This window comes from Rhinolophus hipposideros (assembly GCF_964194185.1).
Source record: "Rhinolophus hipposideros genome assembly, chromosome: 4".
NCBI classification, from domain to species: Eukaryota; Metazoa; Chordata; class Mammalia; order Chiroptera; family Rhinolophidae; genus Rhinolophus; species Rhinolophus hipposideros.
In genome coordinates this window covers 65,386,121-65,410,499 of record NC_138050.1, presented here as the reverse complement: position 1 = coordinate 65,410,499, position 24,379 = coordinate 65,386,121, and the positions used below count along the sequence as shown (strand labels likewise).

The window sequence follows — 24,379 nt, the reverse complement described above, 5'->3', positions numbered from 1 at the left end:
TAGAAATAAACAGCTATCTACTTTCTGATAAATTCTCTCATTCTTGTCAAGTTAAATGAGCAATAGACAATTCAAGAAGTATATTTCTAGCTTACACTCGTTTTCTGTGAAGTTGAAAGGAATATCGATCTCACTAGGTGATTTTGGCAAGATATTTAACTTCTCTCTTCTGTTCTTATTATAATTTAATGAATTATGGACGTTGACTTATTTAATCTTACTCCAGTCATGAGGTTATTTGGAGAATGAATTAATGTTGGTACCGCTCATAGATTCTTGGATAAGGGAGTCCATAGAAGTGCTATGTGAACAAAACAATTCAACTGTTAAATATTAAAAAGGTGTTGTTTTATGATATTATTCAGTGGTAGCAAAGGCCACTTCAGGTCAGTTGATCAGATGCTTTATTATGCTAGCATGACTTAAAAATCTATTTGGAAATCAAGTGTTTGGCAACTGTGTTTTGTTTTTCCTGACCAGTACATGAAGTCACAATTCCTGCCACTTTGCCATGCTTTCTGGTCGCTCAGCTTTTACCACCCTGCCCCCCCTTCCCTCTTCTTTTCACTTTTCCTGGTTAACCCCTCCTTATCCTGCAGGGGTTGCATTCTGGGTAAGGTGCCCTCTTGGCTGCTCGTGTTGTGCCTAATGCTTCTATCATAATCCTACTGGGCGGTTAGCACTTGGTTATTAGTGCATCTCCCAAATCAGACCAGGAGCTTATTAAAGCAGAGACCACGTCCTGCCGATTTGAGAGTCCGTTACAGCTAGTCCGTGCTCCGTGACATTTGCAGCAAGGATGGTCAGTCAGCAGTACTATATGACTGTCTGTCTGTGCATCTCTCCTGAGATAGAAGGACTTGAACATGCTTGTGGAGGTCTTGGTCAGGGGCACGGGGAGAGGAGGCAGCATCACATACCGTTTAAGAGGGCGGACTCGGATGTGCCCACCACTGGGCAGAGTGCCTGACACATAGCCTCTCAAGAAATGTTGGTTTAATGACTTTTGCTTGAAAAAATAAAGTTTAAAAATTATTGTGGTAGGGAAAATGTTGGTGAGGATATGGAGCCAACGGAATGCTCACACCCTGCTGGTGGGAGCGTCAAATGGTGCAGTCACTTTGGAAACCTGTGTGGCAGCATCTAGTAAATCTGGACACGTGACCCAGGAATTCCATTCCTAGGGGTGTACCCCACATAAGTACATCCATATTTTTACCAAAACACACGTACAATGTTCATAGCAGCACTCTTTGTGATAGCCTAAAATGTAAATTGCCCAAATGCCCATCAGTAATAGAATAGATAATGGGGGATAGTCACACAATGGGACACTACACAGCCATGAGAATGAACCATCGACAACTGTTTGGATAAATCTCACAATCATTGATGCGGGAAAGAAGCCAGACTCCTAAGAATACATATAGCATGGTTCCATTTATTTTAGTATAAGAACAGGCAAAACTCATCTAAGCGGTTACAAGTCAGAGAAGGCAGCCGTGACTAGAATGGGGCACAGCAGGGCTCTGGGGTGCTGGTAATGCTCAGGTTTCTGGTTGCATATGCGTGCTTCACTTGTGAAATTTGCCACGTGCATGTTTGTGTGTGTTTGTAAAAATTCATTTAAAACTTTAAAAAACTGTACTTTTTAAAAAAGTAGTAAGGACCTTGGTTCCAGGCTGCCTGGGAGTAAACCCCAGTGCTGCCACTTATTAGTTGTGTAACCTTGAAGAAGTTACTTGTCCTTTCTGTGTCCTGTGTTCCTTATCTGTAAAATGGGATAATAGGTACTATGGGGTTATTGTAAGGATTAAATGAGATAGCACATTTCAACTGTGTACAACCATGCCTAGCACATAGTAAGCACTGAATAAATGTTAGCTATTCTTTTGAAGGATACTGACTCTTAAAAAAGTAGAGTGCATTAATAAAGCAGTTCCTTAACTTATGCAGTATATGAAGGTTAGCCATGGAGAAATGTATATTGAAATGTTGGAGACCTAATAGAGAGGATAATTGTTGTAAGATACTTGGTTTGGCTCTCAAGTAGAAGACAGGTTTGAAAGGTACCTAGCATGAAACCATTTAAAAGAAACAAGGCTTATGTAATTTCTTCTCCTTATTTCAAATCACCTCAGTCATGGCATTGAGTTAGAGATACGCAACAATGTGAAACTTTCAGATGGATACGCCTGAGACCCTTCTCATGAGAACCGATTCTACATACATCTTCCCCCAACACCTGGTTCAATTCTAAAATGTTTTCAGGTAGGCTGTTGAGGATTCTGAATAAAATGCAGATATACTTTTAATTGACCCAAGCTTTTTTGCTGCAAGTCTACCTGTATCTTTTTCCATCAATACAGACAGATGTGCACACCTGTCTCTACACACACAGATTCTTGTGCTCACCAATGCTGCTCATGCTCTCAGTTGTCTCTGGACTGTGTTGATTCTTTTAGGAATTTCCAGTCTTGAAGAACAGCCCCTTGTGCAGTGTCAGATTATTCAGACGTCAGAATGTGCGTGTAAACATGTTATTGTGCCAACTCAGGGTATTATGACTCAGCACATCATTTCTCACTTAAAATACAGGCCCAGTAAACTCCCAATTATCCACATGAATGGAGGAGATCAATGGCATGCACGTTGCCAGACAACAGATTTGTTTTTGAATTGAACTGTGTAATTTTGGGGACATGAGATGTTTCTTGTAAGTTACGATTTACTTTGGCTAGTACTATATTAAGTTATACTGTAGATGGTTTCTTCACTTTCCATGGGTAATTGGCAAGAATTTGAACTTCTGTAAAGACATCTACTGAGCACTTGACACACATCTGGAGAAGGAAGGCAGCAGAGAGGTTAAGAGGCAGGTGTTAGAGTCAGACCTCTGCTCGGACCCTGGCCTTGCTCCCCTGTGACCTCAGGGAAGATGAAGTTGCCTACTCTGGATAACAGAGATAGCACCTCCTACTTCTGAATGGGCGGAGGATTGAAGAGAACATATATAAAGCGCCTACCAGTGATCAGTAAGTGTTACCTGTTATTAATATATACAATTTGTAGAATTCTGAACTACCCTCATGATAAATCATAACAAATGGAAAGATAAAGCATGCATGTCTGTTATAAACTAGCCACAGAAGAGCAATTTAGAATTGGCAACAACAACAACAAATCAGTCTCTATTTTGGTTTTCCTAAATGTGACAATTCTCCATGAAGTTTCCATATATAAGTAGATGCTTATTATTTAAATTATCCCATTCTACTTCAGCCACCATTTGGAAGACACCTGCCACTTTTTAGTAGTCTCATGGGGAAACTTGGGCGAGAAATCTTTTGGCACCTCCCAGGCAATGGGAGAGAACTGTTAGCTGATAGGAATTATGTGGGACTAGAGTAGGACAGCCTAAGGGAGATACACAGTTTGGTGGGCACTAAACACCCTGCTTCTAGTAACTGGGACCCCAAAAGAATGTAGAGTATTTGGGGGATATGTGTTTGTAGGTAATTGGTTTGTAGGTAAAATTAGCATACTTATTTAATATAAAATCCATTGTATAGATCTTGGATTACATAAGCTTGTGAGTTTAGGAAAGTTTGTTTTAGATGGTAATCTTTAAAAGAATGGAATGCCAATGGAACTTAATTTTAAAATGTTAACATTGATAATATATAGGTGTAGTTTCTAAACTTAAATTATTTTTTTACATAATTAGTTGTTTTAAGGTAATTGGTATATTTATTTTGGCTGCTGCCACTCTTGATTAAAATGAGAACTAGGACAATATGTTTGAACCAAACACTATCCTGGATGTCAAAAGACCTGGCTCCTGGCTCTGTGACTTTCAGCAAGGTCACTTCACTTCTCTGGGGATCTTAAAAGGATGAGAGTTTTTTCATTCATTAAACAGTTTTAGTTTTGTTTTTAGAGGAGCTGACTTTCTCTTTTTTAAGTCCAACATGTCCTGATTTTAATTACTACACCCACCTCTTTCTGTGCTGGGTGAAAAAACAGCCTGAGGGAATTTAGAAAAAATTCCATACCCTAGAGCTCTTGAGCCACTGAGAAGGTAATGAGCCAGGGAGAGAGAAAACAGCTTTATGAAATGAGACCTAAAACTTCAGCGCATTGATTGTATTTATTTATTTTTTTACATTAATGAAATCTTTTACTTAGCGAAGGTGTACATAAAAGGAAGAAAGAATGATGGCTGACAGCTCAGGATTTGGAATCACAGTTACGGGTTTAAAACCCTGATTCTACAATTTACTTAACTGAGATATGGGGATTGAGCTTCAGTTTCCTCATTTGTAAAGATTATCTCTCAGGATTGCAATGAAGACCAAATATGATAATATGTTTTAAAAAATCTTGGCACACACAAAAACTCCTAGTACAGTAAACTGATAGTAATAATAACTATTGTTATCATGGACGTTTACTTGAACCATATCTTTGTGGATATGGGAGAATAGTTAATATTTACCTTGCAAAAACAGGCTCTTCTGAGTCTATTGTTAAGTTTCATCACACATCACCATAATTATTTGCTTAATGTGTGACTATCCCCCTCAGACAGTGAGATCCTTGAGAAAGGAGCTGTGTTTCTCTCATGCACCTTGAAACACATGATTAGCACAATGCCTAGCCTGTTGTCTCTGTGGTAGTTACCAGAATAGGCTACAGTAGGGTTTTCAGGCAGGAATTCCCACCTGTTCTCAGGAATTTTTTTCGCTTTTCCTTTCCCGAATCCCAAGAAAAGTTGGTCGGGAAATCCGGAAAATCGGCTCCTCAAACCCGTCACTTTGTGGAAACGATTCATCCTGGAAAACAGAAAACAGTTTATATCTCGGGATTTGGGAACGGAAAAGCGGAAAAAATTCCTGAGAATGGGTGCGAATTCCTGAGAACGGGTGGAAACCCTAGGCTACACCAATTCCTGTGGATGGCAAATCGAGTCATAATAGGGATTTGGGAGTAAGGAAGACAAAAATAGGAGGTGAAAATAAGAGGTGTTCCTCAATCCATTAACTCAGGATTGCTGTGAAGGTTACACGGTGCAAATATGAGGTGAAGTATGAAATGCATCAGAATTAAGTTCACGAGGGGTGGTTCTAGTTCTGGTTGTCTCAACATGAAATGAAAGACCTGAGCAATAGCCTAGAGCCCCAGGCATAGCCATGTGAATGAGAATAACTTTATCCAATACTTCAGAGTACATTTTAACATCTTAGATCTTTATGGTCCTTTTATTGTGAAAATTTTAAGTGAGTACTCTGTGTTTTAATGTCTGTATAGAAGTACATTTTCCCCTATTATTCGTTTCCCAAATTCACATTCAATTACATACACGAATCAAAGTCATACGGGCAGTTTTTAATTAGTCCTGTCAACTGAGCAGAATATCTGAGAGACACTCCAAAAACAGTGCTCTGATCTATAAAACGAAGTTGTGTCCTCAACCTGACAATCATGGATCTGTCTGGTGTTAAGCAGAGTGTCAGCTTTTCAGAATAATGAAGACATGTTGGCAGTTGTCACAGCTCAATCAAGAGGCAACACCGTGAGCGGGAAAGCTGGTCTAGGGCCAGGAGGATATCGTTAACAAAAGAAAGACCTACGACAAACACATCGTCTGAAATTTGGATAATCTTCTGCGGTGTTGAAGTCAGCTTCTTGGCATTACCAAAAATGAAAAAAAGATTTCCGGGTAGAGACGAAGTTTCCCAATCAGTGTCAAAGGAGGTGTGCTCCATGACAAATTTGAGTGCATATTATGTCGCTCTCTCTCAGTCCTGTCTTTTAGTAATACAAGTCTGTTTTTGCCAGATCACGCACACTGATAGGTATGAATTCAAGTCACTGTTGAGTAAGTCTGCTATACATGTCTTTTAACAGAATAAAGAAGAAAAAGTTCCTGAAAGAGAAAGAACCAAGTCACAAAAGCCCTCACAGCCGAATTGTTAAAAATTATTGGTGTAATCTCTTTAATCTCTTAAAGACTTCAGTTAACTGGTACTATTTATTAAATATTTGTCTCATACTCAATTCACAAGAAATTCACATGGAAATTATATTTTCCGTGGAATACAGTCTATAGTTGGTGCCTTAAAGAAAATTAAAATATATTTAAAAACAGGAATAAATGAAGTTTTTAATATAAGCCAAAATCGTGGTTCTACAAATCCCTTCAGAAAGTTTTGTGATGCTTAAATGAATATAAAGACATAATTCCTGACATTTGAGCTGCCTGGGTATTTTATCCTCCGATTTGTGACAACACTGTGTTCATGTGTGTGCTCTTTTAAATGAATTCATAGTGCTGAGCTGTGGTTTATGATTTCTACCATCTTCACTTCTAACTGACCACTATTACCGTGTTTCCCCCCAAGATAACACCTAGCCGGACCATCAGCTCTAATGTGTCTTTTGGAGCAAAAATTAATATAAGACCCGATCTTATTTTAATATAAGACTGGGTCTTTATAATGTAATATAATGTAATATATTATAATATGTAATACAATACCAGGTCTAATATAATATAATCTAATATATAATATAGTACTGGGTCTTATATTAATTTTTGCTCCAAAAGACGCATTAGAGCTGATGGTCCAGCTAGGTCTTATTTTCAGAGAAACATGGTAATAGAGACTTATTTTTAGTCCACTGTGGTACCTGGCACTGGCATCCTGTTTTAGAAAGCTAAATAGTTTAAGAAAAATCTCAAGACTATTTCTTCCAGGTTATATTCACACTAATATTACACATAGTTTCAGGAGAGAAGATAGCCTAAACTCTAGGGGGAAAATAAAGAAAAATAGAAAGTATCATTAAATTGTAATCTGATCATAATATCCTCCAAGCAGAAATTCTCAGTATTCTCATTCCTTTAGTTGACTTTGTAGTAAAAGGAAGAGAATGGATGGGTCTGATACCAGCTTACTTACAGGACGTTCAGGTGTAAGAGGTCAAATGATATGCACCTACAGCTCGGCACTGTGCCTGTTTTATTTGTATAATCTTGTTCCAACATAAAAACAGGATTTGGGAGAACAGGTAATGTTTACTTTACAAATCCAGGACATCCTTTTTAGATGTATAACATGATATTTAATGAGGTATCTTTTATAAAACTACCAATTAAACACTCTTGTTCTAGCCAGCTCTCTTCTTTTTCACTGGTGCACTTCCCTAATCAGTCCTCTTTGAGGCTATTTTTTGTACCAGCTGAAGGTATTTCTCTCCACTTACACCAGCCTTCTTCTTCTGCCACTGCTTCTAATGGGAACAGTTGAAGTTCCTCGGTTCCCAGAGCCCAATCAGGGCTTTAGTACAGGATGAGGTGCTAGGGTGTTTCTTGGTTCAGCTATCACCTTGATTTCCAAGGGAAGGCAACACAAAAGTGAGGAAAGAAGGAATCACGGGGCAGGAAGTATTGTGTACATCACCCCATCCCAATTGCAAACGCAGGCCATGAAATCGCTTCTGTAGTCAAAATAGGCGAATGGATCGTAAGTCCCTAATCCTCTATGTAAGTGTTGTTTCCTGCTTCTTCTAAGCTGGTGGATGGGGCCCTACTGTTAAACTACAGACCACAGCTGTGACTCAAACCACACCAAAAGGCTACCCGTGCCTGATGGGAATTCCCATAGTGATGCAGCACATAGAAAACGAGCCAAAGCTCAGGATGGGCACAGGCCGCTCACGCCAGATGCCATCAACATCATGGTGTGGCTTTGATACCTCATTCTGGCCCTGGCCCTGGCCCTGTACCTGGTCAGGGGGTTGGGCTGGGGAGGGAGCCGACCTTGGCACGTCTTTCTTACCTTCAGTTACTTCCATTCTGAGCTTCTCTGTGGATTCTGTATGATCCAAACAAACCTTTCCTATTCTAACTTCATTTCACAAGGAAAAGCCCTCTTAAGTAGAAAACGGCAACCATCAGTTTTTTTCCTTGCAATGGTAATCTATGGGCCAAAAAAGTTTTGAGAACCACTTCTTCATTAAAAAACAAAACAACCACTAATTCTTCAAGAATAGGATAGACAAACAGGAGAATACACACAGCCCCTGAGATTTTGGTATACTTTTTTCATTCCTTATTTGTTTCTCTGGGTGAAGCTCCTCCCCTAAAAGGATTTCCTCTAGCCCTGCACTGTGATTTTCTTTTTTGTCTTCAGTAGCATTATTTGTACCCTAATATGGTGATCCCAAGGCAGGGGCTGTCTTGTTTATCTTCTCTGCTCCAGTCACCAGTAGAGATGGCCTGCCATCTAGGAGATGCTTAATAGAAATTGATCACTAAATGATAGTTATTTTTTATTCATCTTCCACTAGGTTGTAGTGATAAGCAAGATGATCCTGTATGTACCACTGACTTTTCATGGGCACTGTAGAGGAGGGAAAACTTTTTTCCCCTTCTACTCTCCCAGGTTGTCTACTAGGGCTCTGTAAATTAGACCGACATAAGATAGATTAACAAGAGAAAACAGAGTTTATTAACATGTGCATCATCACACATACACCTGGGATTACCCAGTGATGAGTAACTTAAAGGGGTGGTTAGGACTTGGGCTTATATAGCATCTTAACAAAAGAACAATAGATTTGTAGAGAAGTGATGACAAAAAGGACTTTGAGCTTCTGGGAGGTGCAAATAATGGCAAGGCAGATATATGGGAAACTAGTGGAAGATGAGGGCTAATTAATCAAGTATGCTACGTAGATTCCTCTGGTGCCATCTCTGGGCTGAGTCTGGGGTTGTCTCGTGATTAACTTCTGTCCTTCCTGGTGGAGAGGAGAGGGCAAATTTATGTCCTGCTTTTAGGCAAATAGGGGAAGGCAGAGAGTTTTTCTTGTATCTGCTCAATTGCCTTCAGCTCAAAATAATCCTTAGGCCAATGTGGCACGTTTGGAGTGGCATATTCTGTCACCCTTCAGCAGCTTGCACATGATTTGCAGAGAGCAGGTGCTTAGTAAACATTTACTGAATTGAACTAAAGTGGAAGCAAAGGCAACTTTTCCTTTTCTGCCTAAATACTTTATCCTGCATAAGAGAATAAAGAGATGGAAAGCTTTGTGAGGTTCAGGCAGCATCCAGAAGAAAGATGTTGGCTGAGCCAGGAGGCCTGGGCTTTGGTGGCTTGCTTCTACTTTGCCTGCAGGATCCCTTCATCTTCCTTTCGGGATGTTGGGGAGATATTATCAAGTGATGGCTATAACAACACTTTGAGAAGAGTTTAAAGCATTCTATAGATAGATACAAGGTGTTATTCCTTCCTGTACACGTTCCAATAGTAAACATTTATAATAAGCATTTACTAAATGTTGGCTAGTAGTGTTAAATACTGCTTACCCCCACCTCCCATAAGTAAGCCGTAATACTTGTATAATACTTCCTCACAGGTATGAATTAGGAGCTGCTCTGTTTATTGGATGGGCGGGAGCCTCACTCTGCATAATTGGTGGTGTCATATTTTGCTTTTCCATATCTGACAACAACAAAACACCCAGGTATGAAAGAGATAAAAATGACCTGTTAAAAAGTACAATACTAGTCTAAATTATTACATGTGGGACAAACAATAGATAGGTCATATGATTCTTAGAAACTTCAAAAATCCAGAATTGAGAAAGGTTAGGAAAATTAATATTAAATATACTATTATATTGAATAGAATATAGTTAATTATAGTTCATTTAAAAAAACGCCACAATAACCCCCAGCTCATCATTGTTACATCCCAAAGAGATTTGTGTAAGTAGAAATATGTGTCTAACTACGGGGGCATATTCTTTACTTTGGCTTCATCATAATTTTCACATCGGCAGAAGTTGCTGATGAAGGTCACTAGTCTCCTAGGTTCCAGGAAGCTGAGTTTTAAATAATAGTTTTGAAGGAGAATAACTGAACAAATGAATAAGCCATGATTGTCTTCTGTAGATTCTCTTTGTCACACCCGCTGTTCAGAAATGACTTAGAAGTATTTCTTGGGGCAAGAGAGAGAAGGGAAGATTACTTAACTAAAAGTAATCAGGGAAAAGATTTAAATTTAGCTATGACAGAAATAGGGGGAAAATGCTTTCTTCCCATTTTTATTTGCCCTACATGTAAAATAGCATCTACCGAACTGTGTTTTGCCTTTCAGAATGGGATACGCATACAATGGGGCCACATCTGCCATGTCTTCTCGGACAAAGTATCATGGTGGAGAAGATTTTAAAACCACAAACCCTTCAAAACAGTTTGATAAAAATGCTTATGTCTAAAGAGCATTGCTGCAAGCTGTGTCTTGAGTTTGTTGTAAAAGTGAACTGTTCACAAAATGATCCCGTAAGGCCCTCCTATAATTAACACTCAATTTTTAAAATATGAATTCGAAGGATTTGTTGATTGTATGGATGTAAATGTTCTTACATAGTTATATACTAATCATTTTCTGTTGTGGCTTTCTATAAAAAAATAAACAGGTTATTTACAGGATGTGTATATATTTTATACATTTTAGAACATGCAAAGTATTCAGCACCAAAAGGTCAAGAAGTATTTCATAATGTAGCCTTCTTACTCACTCAGCTGTTGCAGTCTTTGTCCCCATCCCTCATGTTTCTTTCTTCATCTATTTAATAGAAGCTATACAAAGAGCGGTGTCTTGTAAACAGTGTGGGGCCATCTGAGACTGTTCCTCCAGATATTTGGGTGGAATGGACACGTTACTGTCTGCATAGAGTTGACTTCTAGTTTCTTACACCTCTCTGTCACCACTGTAATTCACAATGACAACTCAAGGGAGGGGTGATAAGTGGGGTCAAGACGTTACTACCCTACCTAGCATGTCCACCTTAACTGCAGGGGCTGCTCTGATACAAAAACCATATTCCGTTGTGGAACATCAGCAAGAGCTCAGCTACAAACGCTGGTCATGGCTGGTCCTGGAGCCAGTGTGGTACCTGCCTTCCTCAGAACAGACAGGCTGAGTTCTGGTGCCTCGTAGGTCCTGTGTGTGGGACTAACTGGGCAAAGGACAGACTTACCATTTGTCGAGATACATAAATTGCTCCAGTGATTTCTGAACACTGGATTTGATTGCCTTCATCCTCACAAACGCCCTCTGAGGTAAAGTACTAGTAGGATCCTGAATCGACAGAGGAGGAAATGAAAGCAGAGAATTTAAGTAACTTGCCACAGGGACTTGGAACTGAGGCAGTCTAGGGTAAAATGTATAGTGTCAAGCTTTGGATAAGATTTGGTACCTGTGTTATCTGTGAGCAATACTTGTGTAATACTAGTACACTTGCCATACTAGTCACAGCATGGGTGAATATAACATTTTCCTGAAGCGTGAGAGCCTTAAAAGGGAAATCACATTGTTTGGAGTTGCTCATATATAAATACATATTATATGTATAATATATATATAATGTTCAAGACCATGATAGCACTTGGAATATCTTTTCCAGTGATACAAATGAACTGAAAGCCATAAAGGGAGGTTAGGTGCTACAGGCCAGTGTAGGCGCAGGATTTTGTGAGTATGTTTAAAACAAATTGTTCAGTTTCAGAGCTGTGTTAGTGAAGATAATGTTTAGATTGTACTGAACTATTCTAGCTTCTGAAGAATTTAGGGACCAAAGAGGGTAAAAGTACAGAAAAGCTCTGCCAACAACCGGAAAGAAGTTAGCTGTGCATTAGTGAGGGGAAATATAAGGCGATCGCCCAAAGGAAAATGAGGAAACTAAGTCTAGTAGGACAAAACGATGGGACTAAACGGATAAGTTAAAGGATTGGCTTTTACAACACAAATAGAGAGACTTGCTTTAAATATTGGGTATAGTTAGCAGAAGTTCATCACATTTCCCAACCCTTTCCATGGCAGGCACAAAACATGAAATTGAGAACCAGTTTAAAGTCTGTTCTTGTCACTTTCTATTAGTAGTTGTATGGCCTTTGTCAAGTTACTTAATATCTCTCAGTTTCTCACATTGTTAGGATGAGGCTTACAATAATAACTACAACTCAAAGTTGATCTAATTAAATGGGCTAAGAATGGATGTTAAAAAAAAAAACACCCAGGTAGCTCAGTATCTGTTGCCTAAATGGACGCAGCGGCCTGTGTACCTTCTTAGACACAATGTGTTTTTGTAAGTTGCTTATCTCTGTCCTACTACATGAAAATTTGATTTGGCGGTTAATAAAGCTTTTAGAAACTTACACTGGCGGTGCCAAAAAAGTGTATACAAGTGGACACTTTGGGCAACATTGCTCAAGCAGTAGTTGGCTGTAATCAGAAGTGTCTGGACGCTGATGGTAACCTCTTTGAGCACCTCTTGTGATTGCAGAAGTCAAACATGACTTGTATTTATCTTTTGTTATCGGTATATATTGAGTATTACAATTTTAATACAGTTTTCCTTTCTTAAAATGTGCATACATTTTTTTGGCATCCTCTGTATATAAAGTGAGTACTATTGCATAAAATGGCCCCTGTGGGAAATTTTTTAAAAGGGAAGAGTGGATTACAAGTAAAAAGGATGGGGTGGGGGGATAGAATCAGATAAAAAAAATTGTTCTAACTTTAGCTCAGGATGTTATGTAGCATAGCCAACAGTGCAAACTTGAATCCCCTAACAAGATAAGTTTAATCAGAAATCATCTCTAATAACTCAGCCACAGTCACAATGATGTAATGGAGTGCTTTACTTGAAAGGTTAACAAAATAAAAAGAGATCCCAAACCCAACAAACTATTTAGTTAAAAAGTTACTTTTTTGGTTTTGTACACCTGAAACTAATTTTAAAAAGTTACTTTTTTGGGAAACAGAGTACAGATTATACCACAAAGTTTAAAAAATGCAAAAAGAATCTATATGAACTTTCTAACCATTGACATGTCTTTGTTACGAATAGAACTAAATTAGTTTTGAGGTATTTTATAATACAGGTTGGGCATTTTTAAAAAGTGAAAAAAAAAACCCACATATACATATGAATTCAATAATGACTCGATCTTTTCTATTCATATTCTGATAAATTAATTGACACTTATAATAGCTACATTTTATTCATAAAAATATCCCAGGTAAAGATTATGCGCAGAAATGGTATTTAAATTTCTAAAATAATTGTTAAATAACAACATGCTTACAATGGCTCAAAGCTGCATATGGTAAAGGTACTTCTGGGAAATGTATTCAACATGGGCCTAGCTATATTATAATTCTAAGCTTCTATATGAAAAAGAACGAATATTCCCTTAAGATTTCACTAATTCAATTTTAAGGACACCAACAGAATTTTATAATTAAACACTTCCAATGTGGTAACATCTATAGGAAAGATATTTTAAAAGTTTCAATTCAAACTAAAACCTGCTATAATTAAAAAAATTTTTTTCACTTTAAAATTAGTTGAAAAAAATACACTTAAACACTAGAGTACCATTCTGAAGAGGAAACTTTCTATGACTTCAATGACATGTCATATTTAAGCAGCAGAAGTCTTAAACACCTTTATATGCTTCAAAATGCTGTTGACAATTTTGTTTTTCAATACTGTATTAGGTGCCATTAAAAAAGACCCTTGTTCTTTGAGTCAGCTTCTTTGTTACTGTAGGAAATACTGTAAGGCAGGAGCATTTGAATCGTGCTGGCAGACGATTGAAATACTGTGATACTGAAACACTGTCGGCATCTGGATGTTCTGACATGTGGGATCTCAATTATACATCTGAAGAGTCACTCCAATCAGTCACAGTTACTAAGCTGCTCTTCAATGTGCTTGATTCATCTTGAAGTCCTTGGAGGGAGAGAGAGAAGGGGGAAGAGGAGACCCCAGTGATTATAAAAACATAGTCCAGTCTGTAAACATCCATAACTCCATACTGTAACTTATCACTCAGTGTCTGAATCTATTCCCCAGTCCTTATCCCCAGCTCCCAACAAGCCGTGTAGGAGGCTCCAATGCAATGTGACCATGAAGTGGCCACATCTCTAGGATACCTCGCAGGACCCTTGCATGGAGGCTCCACCTGGCATCTCCCCTTCCCTGGGTGTGAGGGCCTGCATGTGACAGTACTCAATTCGTTTCTGTGGTGGGTGTTATCGACTCTGAGTGATTAGGTGGTAAAGAAAGAATACAGATAACAAGCTAAGTAGGGATTAAATGGGAAAAATAGACTTTCAAGGGTAGATGAGCTTAAACATGAAGTTAGTTAAAAAGTTCCTTGAGCCACTGAAAATAAGACCTAGCCGGACAATCAGCTCTAATGTGTCTTTTTGGAGCAAAAATTAATATAAGACCTGGTCATATTTTACTATAATATAAAACCAGGTCTTATGTAATATAATATAATAATATAATGTATATTATATAATAATGTAATATTATATAATGTACATTACATAATAACATATAATACCAGGTCTCATATTAATTTTTGCTCCAAAAGATGCATTAGAGCTGATTGTCTGGCTAGGTCTTATTTTCGGGGAAACAGAGTATGTTGTAGAGAATTCCACTTGAGTTTGACTCTAGATAGGGTTTTTTTTGTTTGTTTTGCGGGGCTTGGTGTCATGGCACTGAGAGAAAAGAAAAGAAATAGAAAGTCTGTCCGGTTGGCCCTGTGTACTTAGTGTCACTGTAACGTAAACATGGTCTTTTTCAACTGTTAGACTCGATCTTTAGACACAGCACAAATAATGATGGTTACAGAACAGGTTAGTGTTATGACTAGACAATGTAAAAGTAAAGGCACAGCTGACATGCTGGTGGACAGACAAGGTAAAGTGAAGCGTAGAGGCGGCAGTGGTGGAGTGCGCAAGAGAGACTGTGGCAAACGGAAGGAGCAAATGTAGAGATTAACGTGTTTTAAAATTACAAATAGGGGTACAAAAATACTGAAGAGGGGGCATGAGACGCGTAGTAAGTGAAGAAAATGAGCCAAATCCTCACGTGTCTTAGCAGCACATCCACAGTTAATGTCTAAAGTTGAAATGTCTAGAAATGGTGGTCTAACCCTGTTACTCAGAGACAAGGAGTTATTCATCAGAGGCCCTAACACAAAATTGATGATAGGTGGTATGGCGAAGCCCTCTCTCTGACTTGACTTTCATCATGCGCAAGAATTACTTTAATAAAAAAATATAAATTGCATTTTCTAATGTTAAAAATTTAACATATCAACAGTTAAGTTACTGGGCTTATCCAGACATGAGGATTTATCCAGGAATGGTTTCAACTAATGGTTTCATGTATCATTCATGCCACCGGTTACAATGCTACAAGAGAAACTTCCTTCAAAGAAAATAAAGAAAAATATTTAATATGTAAACAGAATAATACGAGAAGACTGCCAAAAGAATGGCCTCATTCAAGTATATGATCAGAAATTTTAATTTCTATGGGGCACCTGTATGAAGACTATATTTATACGGGCATTTTCAAAAATAATATAAAAAAATTTTAAAGACTAAGGATTAGGCCTAAAATTAAATAAAAATAATTAGTAAATGTATACAAATATTACAACAGTAAGTTGTACACATTCAGTCCTTACTAAAATAACATAAAGAAAGCATCAAGGTCTTTGTTATGCCTTGTTTTTGTCTAATGATGTATCAGCACAGTTTAATTAGATATTTATAAATATGAGACGCAAATAATTGGAAAATGGACTGAGCTTTGGCAAGACACAACAGCAGCTAACCTTCTCCTTTTGGCCCTTTAAGATTTGATGCACCCCAGGCACTTGGCACTTGTGTAGAATTTGATCCATTTTTTACAGGTGGAGATTCTTTCTGTTCTTTCCCAGTTTTGTTCCCCCCAAATTTTTCTTCCTCTAATGATGATATGTCCCAGTCATCATCATCCACGTCTGCACACTGAAAGAAATCCATGGAGAATAATTAATGTTTCTTAAAGAAATGGTGCATATTGTTGGGCAGGCTAAGCCACTGATACTGAATAATAAAAAAGTTGAGAACCTTACAGGATCCCCCATCTGGTCATTTCTGGAGGGCAATGAAATGGATTTGGAAATCCGTGTTTGTTGTGAAACTGGAGGGAAAAACCTCGTTTTTGTTTCTTGCCATGGAAATATATGTTTCCTAACCTACCGATCATGAATTTAGAAAATTCCAGAAATATTACATTTTAGAAGTGAAGTCACGGTGCTCCCCAAGTAGGAGCGAGGCTGGCTCTGGAGCTCTTACTCTGTGATATATAACCTTTAACCGTAGGAAACATCATGAGAGGGCCCTGCAGAGTTGGCCCCTAACCGAAAGGAGGAGGCATATCTACCAGGCCCTTTTTCTCTTGGTGACCCAGCTCTTTGTCATGCTTGGCTTGTGTAACACAAATTGCACTAATAAAAGGAGCTTGACAAAATGCTCTGGATTCCCTAGATGAACGGGGAAGAATTAAATCCAATTTATGTGAAAAATTAAGAACAGAACAACTACTAATGGAAGATCTGATCAACACACCACACACAAGCTGTGCCCAGAAATACACGGGGAGATCTCGATCCACAGAAACATTTCCAGTGGCCTGGGTGTTGGAACTGCTCAGAAGGGGTTAGGGCCTCTCCTCTATTCAGGAAGAAGAGCGCGGGCTCTGCGGTCAACTCGCCTCACACATCCTTCGGAAGCATTTCTCTAACCAGCTACAGCTCCCACGTTGGGCTAAACCCTGACAAGTCCCTGGTTTACCCCCAGGTCACACCACGGTAGCAGAGAAGTCCCTGGACGCAGATCTAGAGGACGCAAGTTCTATCCAGTCACAAGTTTCTGTGTACAAACCATCTAATATCTGTAAGCATTAAATAACACGTGACAGGATTTTGAAAACATGTCAAGTTTGATAAGCATATGAGGTATTATTACCAGTTATCATTCCAATATCTCTGATTCTCTATGGAATGGAAAGAAAGGCAATACTGAAAACAAGAAAAGGCAAAAATCTCAACCTCTACTATACTAAATCATTATCTTTGTTTTCTATCTCACTATGAAAAGTACATTAAGATGTATTCATTAAAAAATTAATTTCTCTGTATGTGTAGCAAGTAAAAATGATTTCACCTTTAGCTCTTCTTTTAATTCTCTTTTGAGGAACGCTTCAGCAATATTAATCCCACCAACTGGCTTATTCACATTTCTGTGATTTGAAACCGTCTTTTCAACTTTTTCAGTTAATGTTTTAATGGAGGTTCCTAAACAACCAATAGAAAATAGGAAAGGTTTTCACAAAATGGTATCTATCTTCAGTTCTAAAATAACCTTATAAGTAACTCTAAGTCTTAAGCTTTGCAAATAGTTATAAAATAAACTCAACTGGTGTATCTTTCAAGTTAAAAGAGTAACATTAAATACTTATAATTCCTTTAAAGAAATAATGATCCTCTAGGCTAGAAGCAATAAAATTGTCATTTTAAATCAAAGAAAGATGGTCTTGTTCAAGCACTGATCAGAAACTTTAATTTCAGTGAGGTGACTTGCATGAATGGAATTAGTTATATTTTACATAATTATATAAATATATGGCATATATAAATTATATACAATATAATAATTACATCTGATATGGTTTATATATATATATATATATTTTAATTACATTAAACAGAATTTCCTTTTTAAAAAATGAGCCTTCAGTACCACTTCTCTTCAGCAAATTAACAGCAGTCACAGACTTGGACCTTATATTCCTTTAGAATTGCCCCATCTCCAAAAGGCAGCAGAATGTATTCTCATAGTCACCCAGTGTTATGGGTTGAAATGGGTCCCCTCCCAATTCACATGTTGAAGTCCCAACCCCAGTACCTCAGAATGTGACCTGATTTAGTGTTAGGGCCTTTCAAGAGATAATCAAGTTAAAGTGAAGTCATCAAGGGGGGCCCTATTCCAGTATGACTGGTATTCTTACAAAAACAGGACATTTGGACATAATGCACTCACTGAGGGAAGGTGATGTGATGAGACAAGGGAAGACGGCCATCTATAAGCCAAGAACAAAGACGTAGATCCTTCCCTATGGCTCCCGAAGGAACCAACTCTGCCACCCTTGATTTTGGCCTTCCAGCCTCAGGAATGGCGAGACAATAAATTTATTGAAGCCACCCAGACTGTGGTATTGGTTTTAGCAGCCCCAGGGAACTAATACACCTAGGCATCCCTGACTCTTCCTTCCACTTGAATATCAATTCGTTGCTAAGTCCTGTCCATTTTTCCCTTGTGCAGCGGTGGCTTTTGGATCAGCCCCATTCTTTCCTGGAACACATCTACAGCTCGGGCTGCCGTTGGTTGAGAACCACTGTCCTAAACAAAAATTTCCAACAGGATCTTCAATGAGAAAAGCTCACCTGTGGGCTTGGGAGAAATATCAGAGTCCTCAATTTCACTGCCCTCGGTCCAGTCAGTGTCACTTTTGACGGTTTTCCTGCCAAAGTCACTCTTGCCTTTAGATGACTGCACAGGAAGTAAGTCTGGAGATGTGTAAGCCTGGATGAAGTCCTCATCATCTAGCTCTTCCTCAGAACTAAAGGGAGAGGTCCTAAATAATGAAAACCCAAACAGAGGGCGTTGTTTTCTAAGTTTCAGGATTTATAAGTGGTATGCCTCTGAAAGTGGTGAGAACTTTTACAGGTAATTCCCAGGGAGCATAACAAACAAATGCCTGTGAGACCACAGAACAAGATGGTGGCCAGACCTAGGACTTCCATCAAAAGGCTGAAGGGTCCTTTCGAATCCAGACCCGCCACCCACACAGCATATTTGACAAAATGGACTGAAGTTATGACAGTTCCCTAAATCCAAATTTGTATATTTTTAACATTCTTGGTTTTTACGCACCTCAGAAAAGTATTTCTCAGTCGGAAAAAAAATACATTCTGCCGTAAAACTATCTTTTGAAATAGTATCATTACTTATAACTTACTTTTACACTGCACCTTACAAAGTGCTTTTACATATACAGTCTCATTTGTATAATCACCCCATTTGAAAGTGAAATAAAAGTTCAGAGCAGTGTTCATTAAAAAATACTTACTGAGCACTTAAATTCCAGACAATGTTCAGTTATACTATATGCCATGAAATAAGGCTCTCCCCATGGGATTATATACGTGAAAAGTGCTTTTGAAGGGTAAATCATCATTTATATTGTCTCTACTGTATTATACTATCTCTACTATATGTATATGTATACACACACATGCACAATGCCTCAGTGAAGAGATTAATAGCATCAATTATCTCTAGAATAAGTCTATGATGAAATTCAATTATAAAATTAGTTTTCCTCATAATAACAATAAAATACCTATGATTTACTGAGTACCCACAAGCACTGAGGCCAAGCCCTTTTCATATATTCTCATTAAATTTATAGAACTATCCTGTGGGAAAGGCAGCATCACCCCATAGTACAGGTAAGAAAACTGAAGGTTTGAACGTGTAAGCAATTGAATGAGTGGCATACAGTTAATGAATGACCAGGCTAGGATTCTTATTATCCTAAGGGAGCTTAAGAGAGCAAGGTCTAGGGTCATTATCAACTTCCACGAGGCACTAGGACACTAAAATATCATCTGACCACACTATCATGGATCCAGCCTGTATTAAAAGGCAATGTCATTCATTTAATTTATCAAGCTTATTGAAAATTACTGGCCACTGAGGGGGATAATGGAAACAACTCAGGGTGATCCCACTTTTTAAGGGAGGCCACAATGTGATAAGTGCTATTATGTAATAATTGATAAAGAAACAAAGACACATCACAAAGGAACAATAAATTATAACATGTAATAATCAGGGCTTTCGTTAACCACAATAAGCATACTAATTTACCAAGAAAGGAATGTTCAGTGAAAATAATTTTTTAAATGACCTACCCCGCCTAAGTACTCACATAGTAGTTGAAGACTTTCTGGGAAAATGATCTTCTATGATATTTTTCTTAATTCTAAAAAACAAGAGAAAACTATCTCTAAACAGCACGAATAAATAATGTAATTTAACATAAATGTCTATGGAATTGGTGATTTTTGCTTTTAATGTATATGAAACAAGGTGAGCAACAAGTCTCCCAGTACCAAGGAGAGATGCGTAGAAATTATAAGTGTGAGTCTCTGCTGGGTTAAATGTTGTGGGCTGAATGTTTCTATAAAGTTCATATGTTGAAGCTCTAACCCCCAACTGTGATGATCTCTGGAGATGGGACCTGTTGGGAAGTGATTAGATTTATTTGAGGTCATGAGCGTGGGGCCCCCATGAAGGGATTAGTCCTTATAAGAGGAGGAAGAGAGAGCAGAGCTCATCCTCTCTGCCATGTGAGGACACAGCGAGAAGACAGCCATCTGCAAGCCCAGGAAGAGAACCGTTCCTCACCAGAACCTGAGTAGGCCGGCACCCTCATCTTGGACTCCAGTTTCCACAAGTGTGAGAAAATAAATCTCTGTTGTTTAAGCCACCCAGTCTATGGTATTTTGTAGTGGCGGCCTGAGCTGACAAAGATAAACATTAATAAATATTAGGGTTGGGAAATACTCACTTTGGAACAGATGTCCTATCAGTAAAAACAGCTCTTTGTCTAATCAATTGTCTGCTTTTGGGAGGAAGTTGTACTGCCTTGGGTATTTCTCCAGATGAAGGGGTATCCACTTGAGAAGCGCTGTACCTATCTGGAATAGAGGTGTCATTCATGAGTCTGCATTGCATGAAAAGCAGAAGAAAACACGACAATACTGTTTGCACTGGTATTGAAATAAGCAAGTCCATCTCTAGAGTCTAGAGCCCACACTACTGAGAATTTTTAATGTAAAAATGAAATCCAAGACCGAGCATTTAATGGTTCAAATAGTAATAAAGTTGCAAATTAAGTGCCAAAGTTTGTGAACTATTTAAAATGATGAAAAGGTTGTTGAATTTCGCTTCCATCAGCATAAATGAAATGGCAGTCGGTAATAGGCTTACCTGTTCTCTCCTTAATTTTACAGCTGACCTGATGTTCAAGGAATTCTCGAACTTGCTGAATGTTAGGTATTTGTCTTTCTCGATCATGTCTTGCTGATTCCACGGTTCTTAGCACTCTATTGAAGTGATCACTCGGAATGCCACGTATAGCCTTAAGGAATAACATGTTAAGTTAATCAATTATCCTGGGACGTTTTTCATTTCATGGACATTTGTAAGCATTAACTATGCCAACCTTTCGTCCTCACTGCTGCATGTAAGGTGGAGGGCGCCCTATATATAACACACTGTGCGGGCCCCAAAAGGAGCTCTCAGTGTTACTGGGATGCAACATGGATGCTGATTATATATGACTGGTTAGCCGTAGTCGGCTATGAAAGCACAGAAGGCATGTGTGTGACTGTATGTGACTCATTAACCAACAGTGCAAGGTGTGTGATGAGGACCGAATGAGTCCACAGGGCTAGAGGAATCCTATGGAGAGAGGCTATCAAAGGCGCTGGTGGCTAGAGAAGGCTTAAGAGGGCCATTCCCTGAAGGATACGTGGAGTCATACAAGTAGAAACAAGGAAGTGTTCAGATGGGTAGGGGTTGTGGTGGGGCCTCCTTGTAGGAAAGATAGGCATTGGGGCAGAAATTGTCAATGTGCTTCCAGTAGCTAATACTACAAAGGAATGGGTGAGGAGATCAAAAAAGGAGACTGAATGCTGAAAGGAAAAGCTTAAAGGTTATCCCACAGGTAAAAGAAAGTCAGAGGCTTTCAATTATGAAAATAACTAAAGAGGTAATTTGAGAAAATTTATCTGTATTTGATGGGAATCTAGACAGAAGAAAACTAGTTAAAGGGCTTGTTTATTCAATAACAGTGTCATACACACCCTCCCATATCCCCTCTCCCTCTTCCTCAGTTTTTCCTGTCACAGGAAGTGGCCCCACTATCCACCCAGTTGCCCAGGATAGAAATCTCCATCATCAGATCAAGTGCCACCTCTAAGAAGAATGTGTTGGATTTCCACTGCCCTAACGGTGGTCAAAACCCACTGAAAAGAGTCTATGTTTAAATTCAAAAGACTGATAACACTAAGAATTGGTGAAAAATATGAAGCAACTGAAACTCTCACACACTGAGAGGGATAGTGTAAATTAGTATAAACACTTTGAAAAACTATTTAACTATGCCTATTAAAACTAAACATGTATATGCTTAAGACTCAGCAATTTCATTCCCAGATGTATATCCTAGAGAAAGGAAGGCCTGTGTCCATCAAGAGACCAGTACAAGAATGTAATGGTCAAAAAGAGCCCCAAACTGGAAATCTGAATATCTATCAACAGGAGAATAGATAAAATGTAGTATACTTAGACAACAGAATACTACACCACAAACTATTTCCAAATGAAATGATAGAATAAGTCAATGAAACTTTACAGACAAAATCATAAGCAAACGAAGTCATATACAAAATACTACTTGATGTATGACTTCATATGAGGTTCAAGAACAAGCAAAACTGAGTCAGAATAGACATTCTTGTTGAGGAGTAGGGGATGATATTGAGTAATAGTGAAAGTCAAAAGGGAGTCTTCTAGGGCATTGGAAATGATTAATCTCTTGAGCTGGGTGGAGTTACAGATCACACACACAGACACATACATAGAAACACGTACATGCAAATCGTATACACACATGTATATGTACAGGAAGACTTGTATACACACATAACTATATGTATGTATATCCGCACGCACAAATACATATGTGTATAGACATATACACACACTATACACATCCATACACGTAAACATGCATATGTACGCACATACGTACATGTGTATGTACGTATGCACACATGCACATGTGCACACCACACACATATGCCTATACACATACATATATGCACACATAGACATATAAATACATACATATAGGATATAAATGTAAATTGTTCACTCAAGATTTATGTATTTTATGTATGTCAGTAAAAATGTAAGAAGCAAAGAATATTTAAAACATGTTGTACCAGAATTATTCAGTCTGGCAAGAACATGAAATACAAATTTATTCATCCATTCATTTCACAAGTATTGCTTAAGTGCTATTTTATAATAGGCAACAATTTGGAGTTAACAGCAGAATGTAAGCAGCACTGCAACTGCCTAGATACAAACCGTGGCTCCTTCATTACTAGCTGGGGTGACCTGAAGCAAGTGCCTTAACCCCTCTGTAAAATGGAGAAAATATTGTCACTTATCTCAGAGATTTGTTTCTATGTTTAAATGACTTAATATTTGTAAAGCTCTTAGAAAGGTGCCAGACACACAGTGAATGCCTTCTGAGAGAGTGAGAAATCATATCTCATTAACCTCTGGTCTCCAAATGTGGACAGAAGTGACATGTCTTCTTCCCTTCTCTGATCCTTTCTTATTTAGAAAACAGAAGAAAACAAAACAAAACCAGCAAATATTCCAAAAATGAATGAACTTACTGCATTAATCCCCAAGGTTTCCAACTTCTCCACCAGACTCTGCTCCAGGACTGTTCTTATTTCCTTAGTGAGAGAGGGGTTATTCTTCAAAGCTTTGCTTAAATTGATCTTGTTATTTAATTTCTGTTCATTTTCCCTTCCTGAAATGAGGTTTTAAAAAATGTGTTCGAAAACAATTAAACATACATTACATTTCCAAGCAGAAAATGATAAAACACAACTTTTAAACAGCAAGTAAGAATTTGTAATGTTTTTAAGTTTGGGGATATTGTAGTCATTCAACCTAATATATAATGCTTCAATTATTGTAGCTTTTAGAACTTCTTAAGTCTCCTTCAAAACTTCAAGTGTCTTTAAAGACTCTTGATCACAACTGAATTATAGCTAGACAAGTAATGTAAGAAATATATCTCTAAAGAAGAACAATGGAAAAAACTTATTTAGAAGATTAATGTTTTCTTCTAAAATTATTTTACTATTTCCTGAGTAATTCATCTCTCCTAAATTCAGTTAGAACCTATGTATCATTTTTTAAAGAAAAAGCTTGATTTATTTAAAATAAGTTTTTATATAATAAATTTAGTAAAAGTTAAGTTCACATAAAATCTTAAAGTGTGAAATTATCCCTCTTAAAATATTTGCCAAAATGAAAAAGAGCTTAACAGAAGTCTTAGGAAAAGTATATTTTGTTTAAAACAACCCGTAATTAAAAACAAAGAAAAAAATAACAGGCCAGATTCTCCTAACATTTCCTTCCCTATTCCTTCTATCCCCCATTAGCCCTCTCCGACACACACACACACACACACACACAGAAATGTCTTATTCAAGAGAATTCAGAGAAGGGCATAATCACACGACCTTGAAGAACTGAGTCCTTATGTCAAAAAACTTGAAAGAGAC

The 24,379-nt window shown here is 38.0% G+C and overlaps 2 protein-coding genes across 5 annotated transcripts in view; one reads left to right on the top strand and one right to left on the bottom strand.

The window, feature by feature from the left end:
- Positions 1–10,498, top strand: part of CLDN10 (claudin 10) — a 108,077-nt gene extending 97,579 nt beyond the window's left edge. For both annotated transcript variants that reach the window (XM_081046356.1, XM_081046355.1), the window contains exons 4-5: positions 9,424–9,531; positions 10,167–10,498. In XM_081046356.1, coding sequence (XP_080902482.1) covers positions 9,424–9,531; positions 10,167–10,287 — 229 coding nt within the window. In that variant the 3' untranslated portion in view covers positions 10,288–10,498. The remainder of the gene's footprint in view (positions 1–9,423; positions 9,532–10,166) is intronic.
- A 2,199-nt stretch (positions 10,499–12,697) lies between these two features.
- The window catches only part of DZIP1 (DAZ interacting zinc finger protein 1), a 52,001-nt gene continuing 40,319 nt past the window's right edge, over positions 12,698–24,379 (bottom strand). For all 3 annotated transcript variants that reach the window (XM_081046352.1, XM_081046354.1, XM_081046353.1), the window contains 8 exons: positions 23,477–23,616; positions 20,991–21,141; positions 20,569–20,698; positions 19,927–19,980; positions 18,377–18,567; positions 17,097–17,227; positions 15,722–15,896; positions 12,698–13,812 (listed from right to left, as the gene is read on the bottom strand). In XM_081046352.1, the coding sequence (XP_080902478.1) occupies positions 13,736–13,812; positions 15,722–15,896; positions 17,097–17,227; positions 18,377–18,567; positions 19,927–19,980; positions 20,569–20,698; positions 20,991–21,141; positions 23,477–23,616 (1,049 nt within the window). In that variant the 3' untranslated portion in view covers positions 12,698–13,735. The remainder of the gene's footprint in view (positions 13,813–15,721; positions 15,897–17,096; positions 17,228–18,376; positions 18,568–19,926; positions 19,981–20,568; positions 20,699–20,990; positions 21,142–23,476; positions 23,617–24,379) is intronic.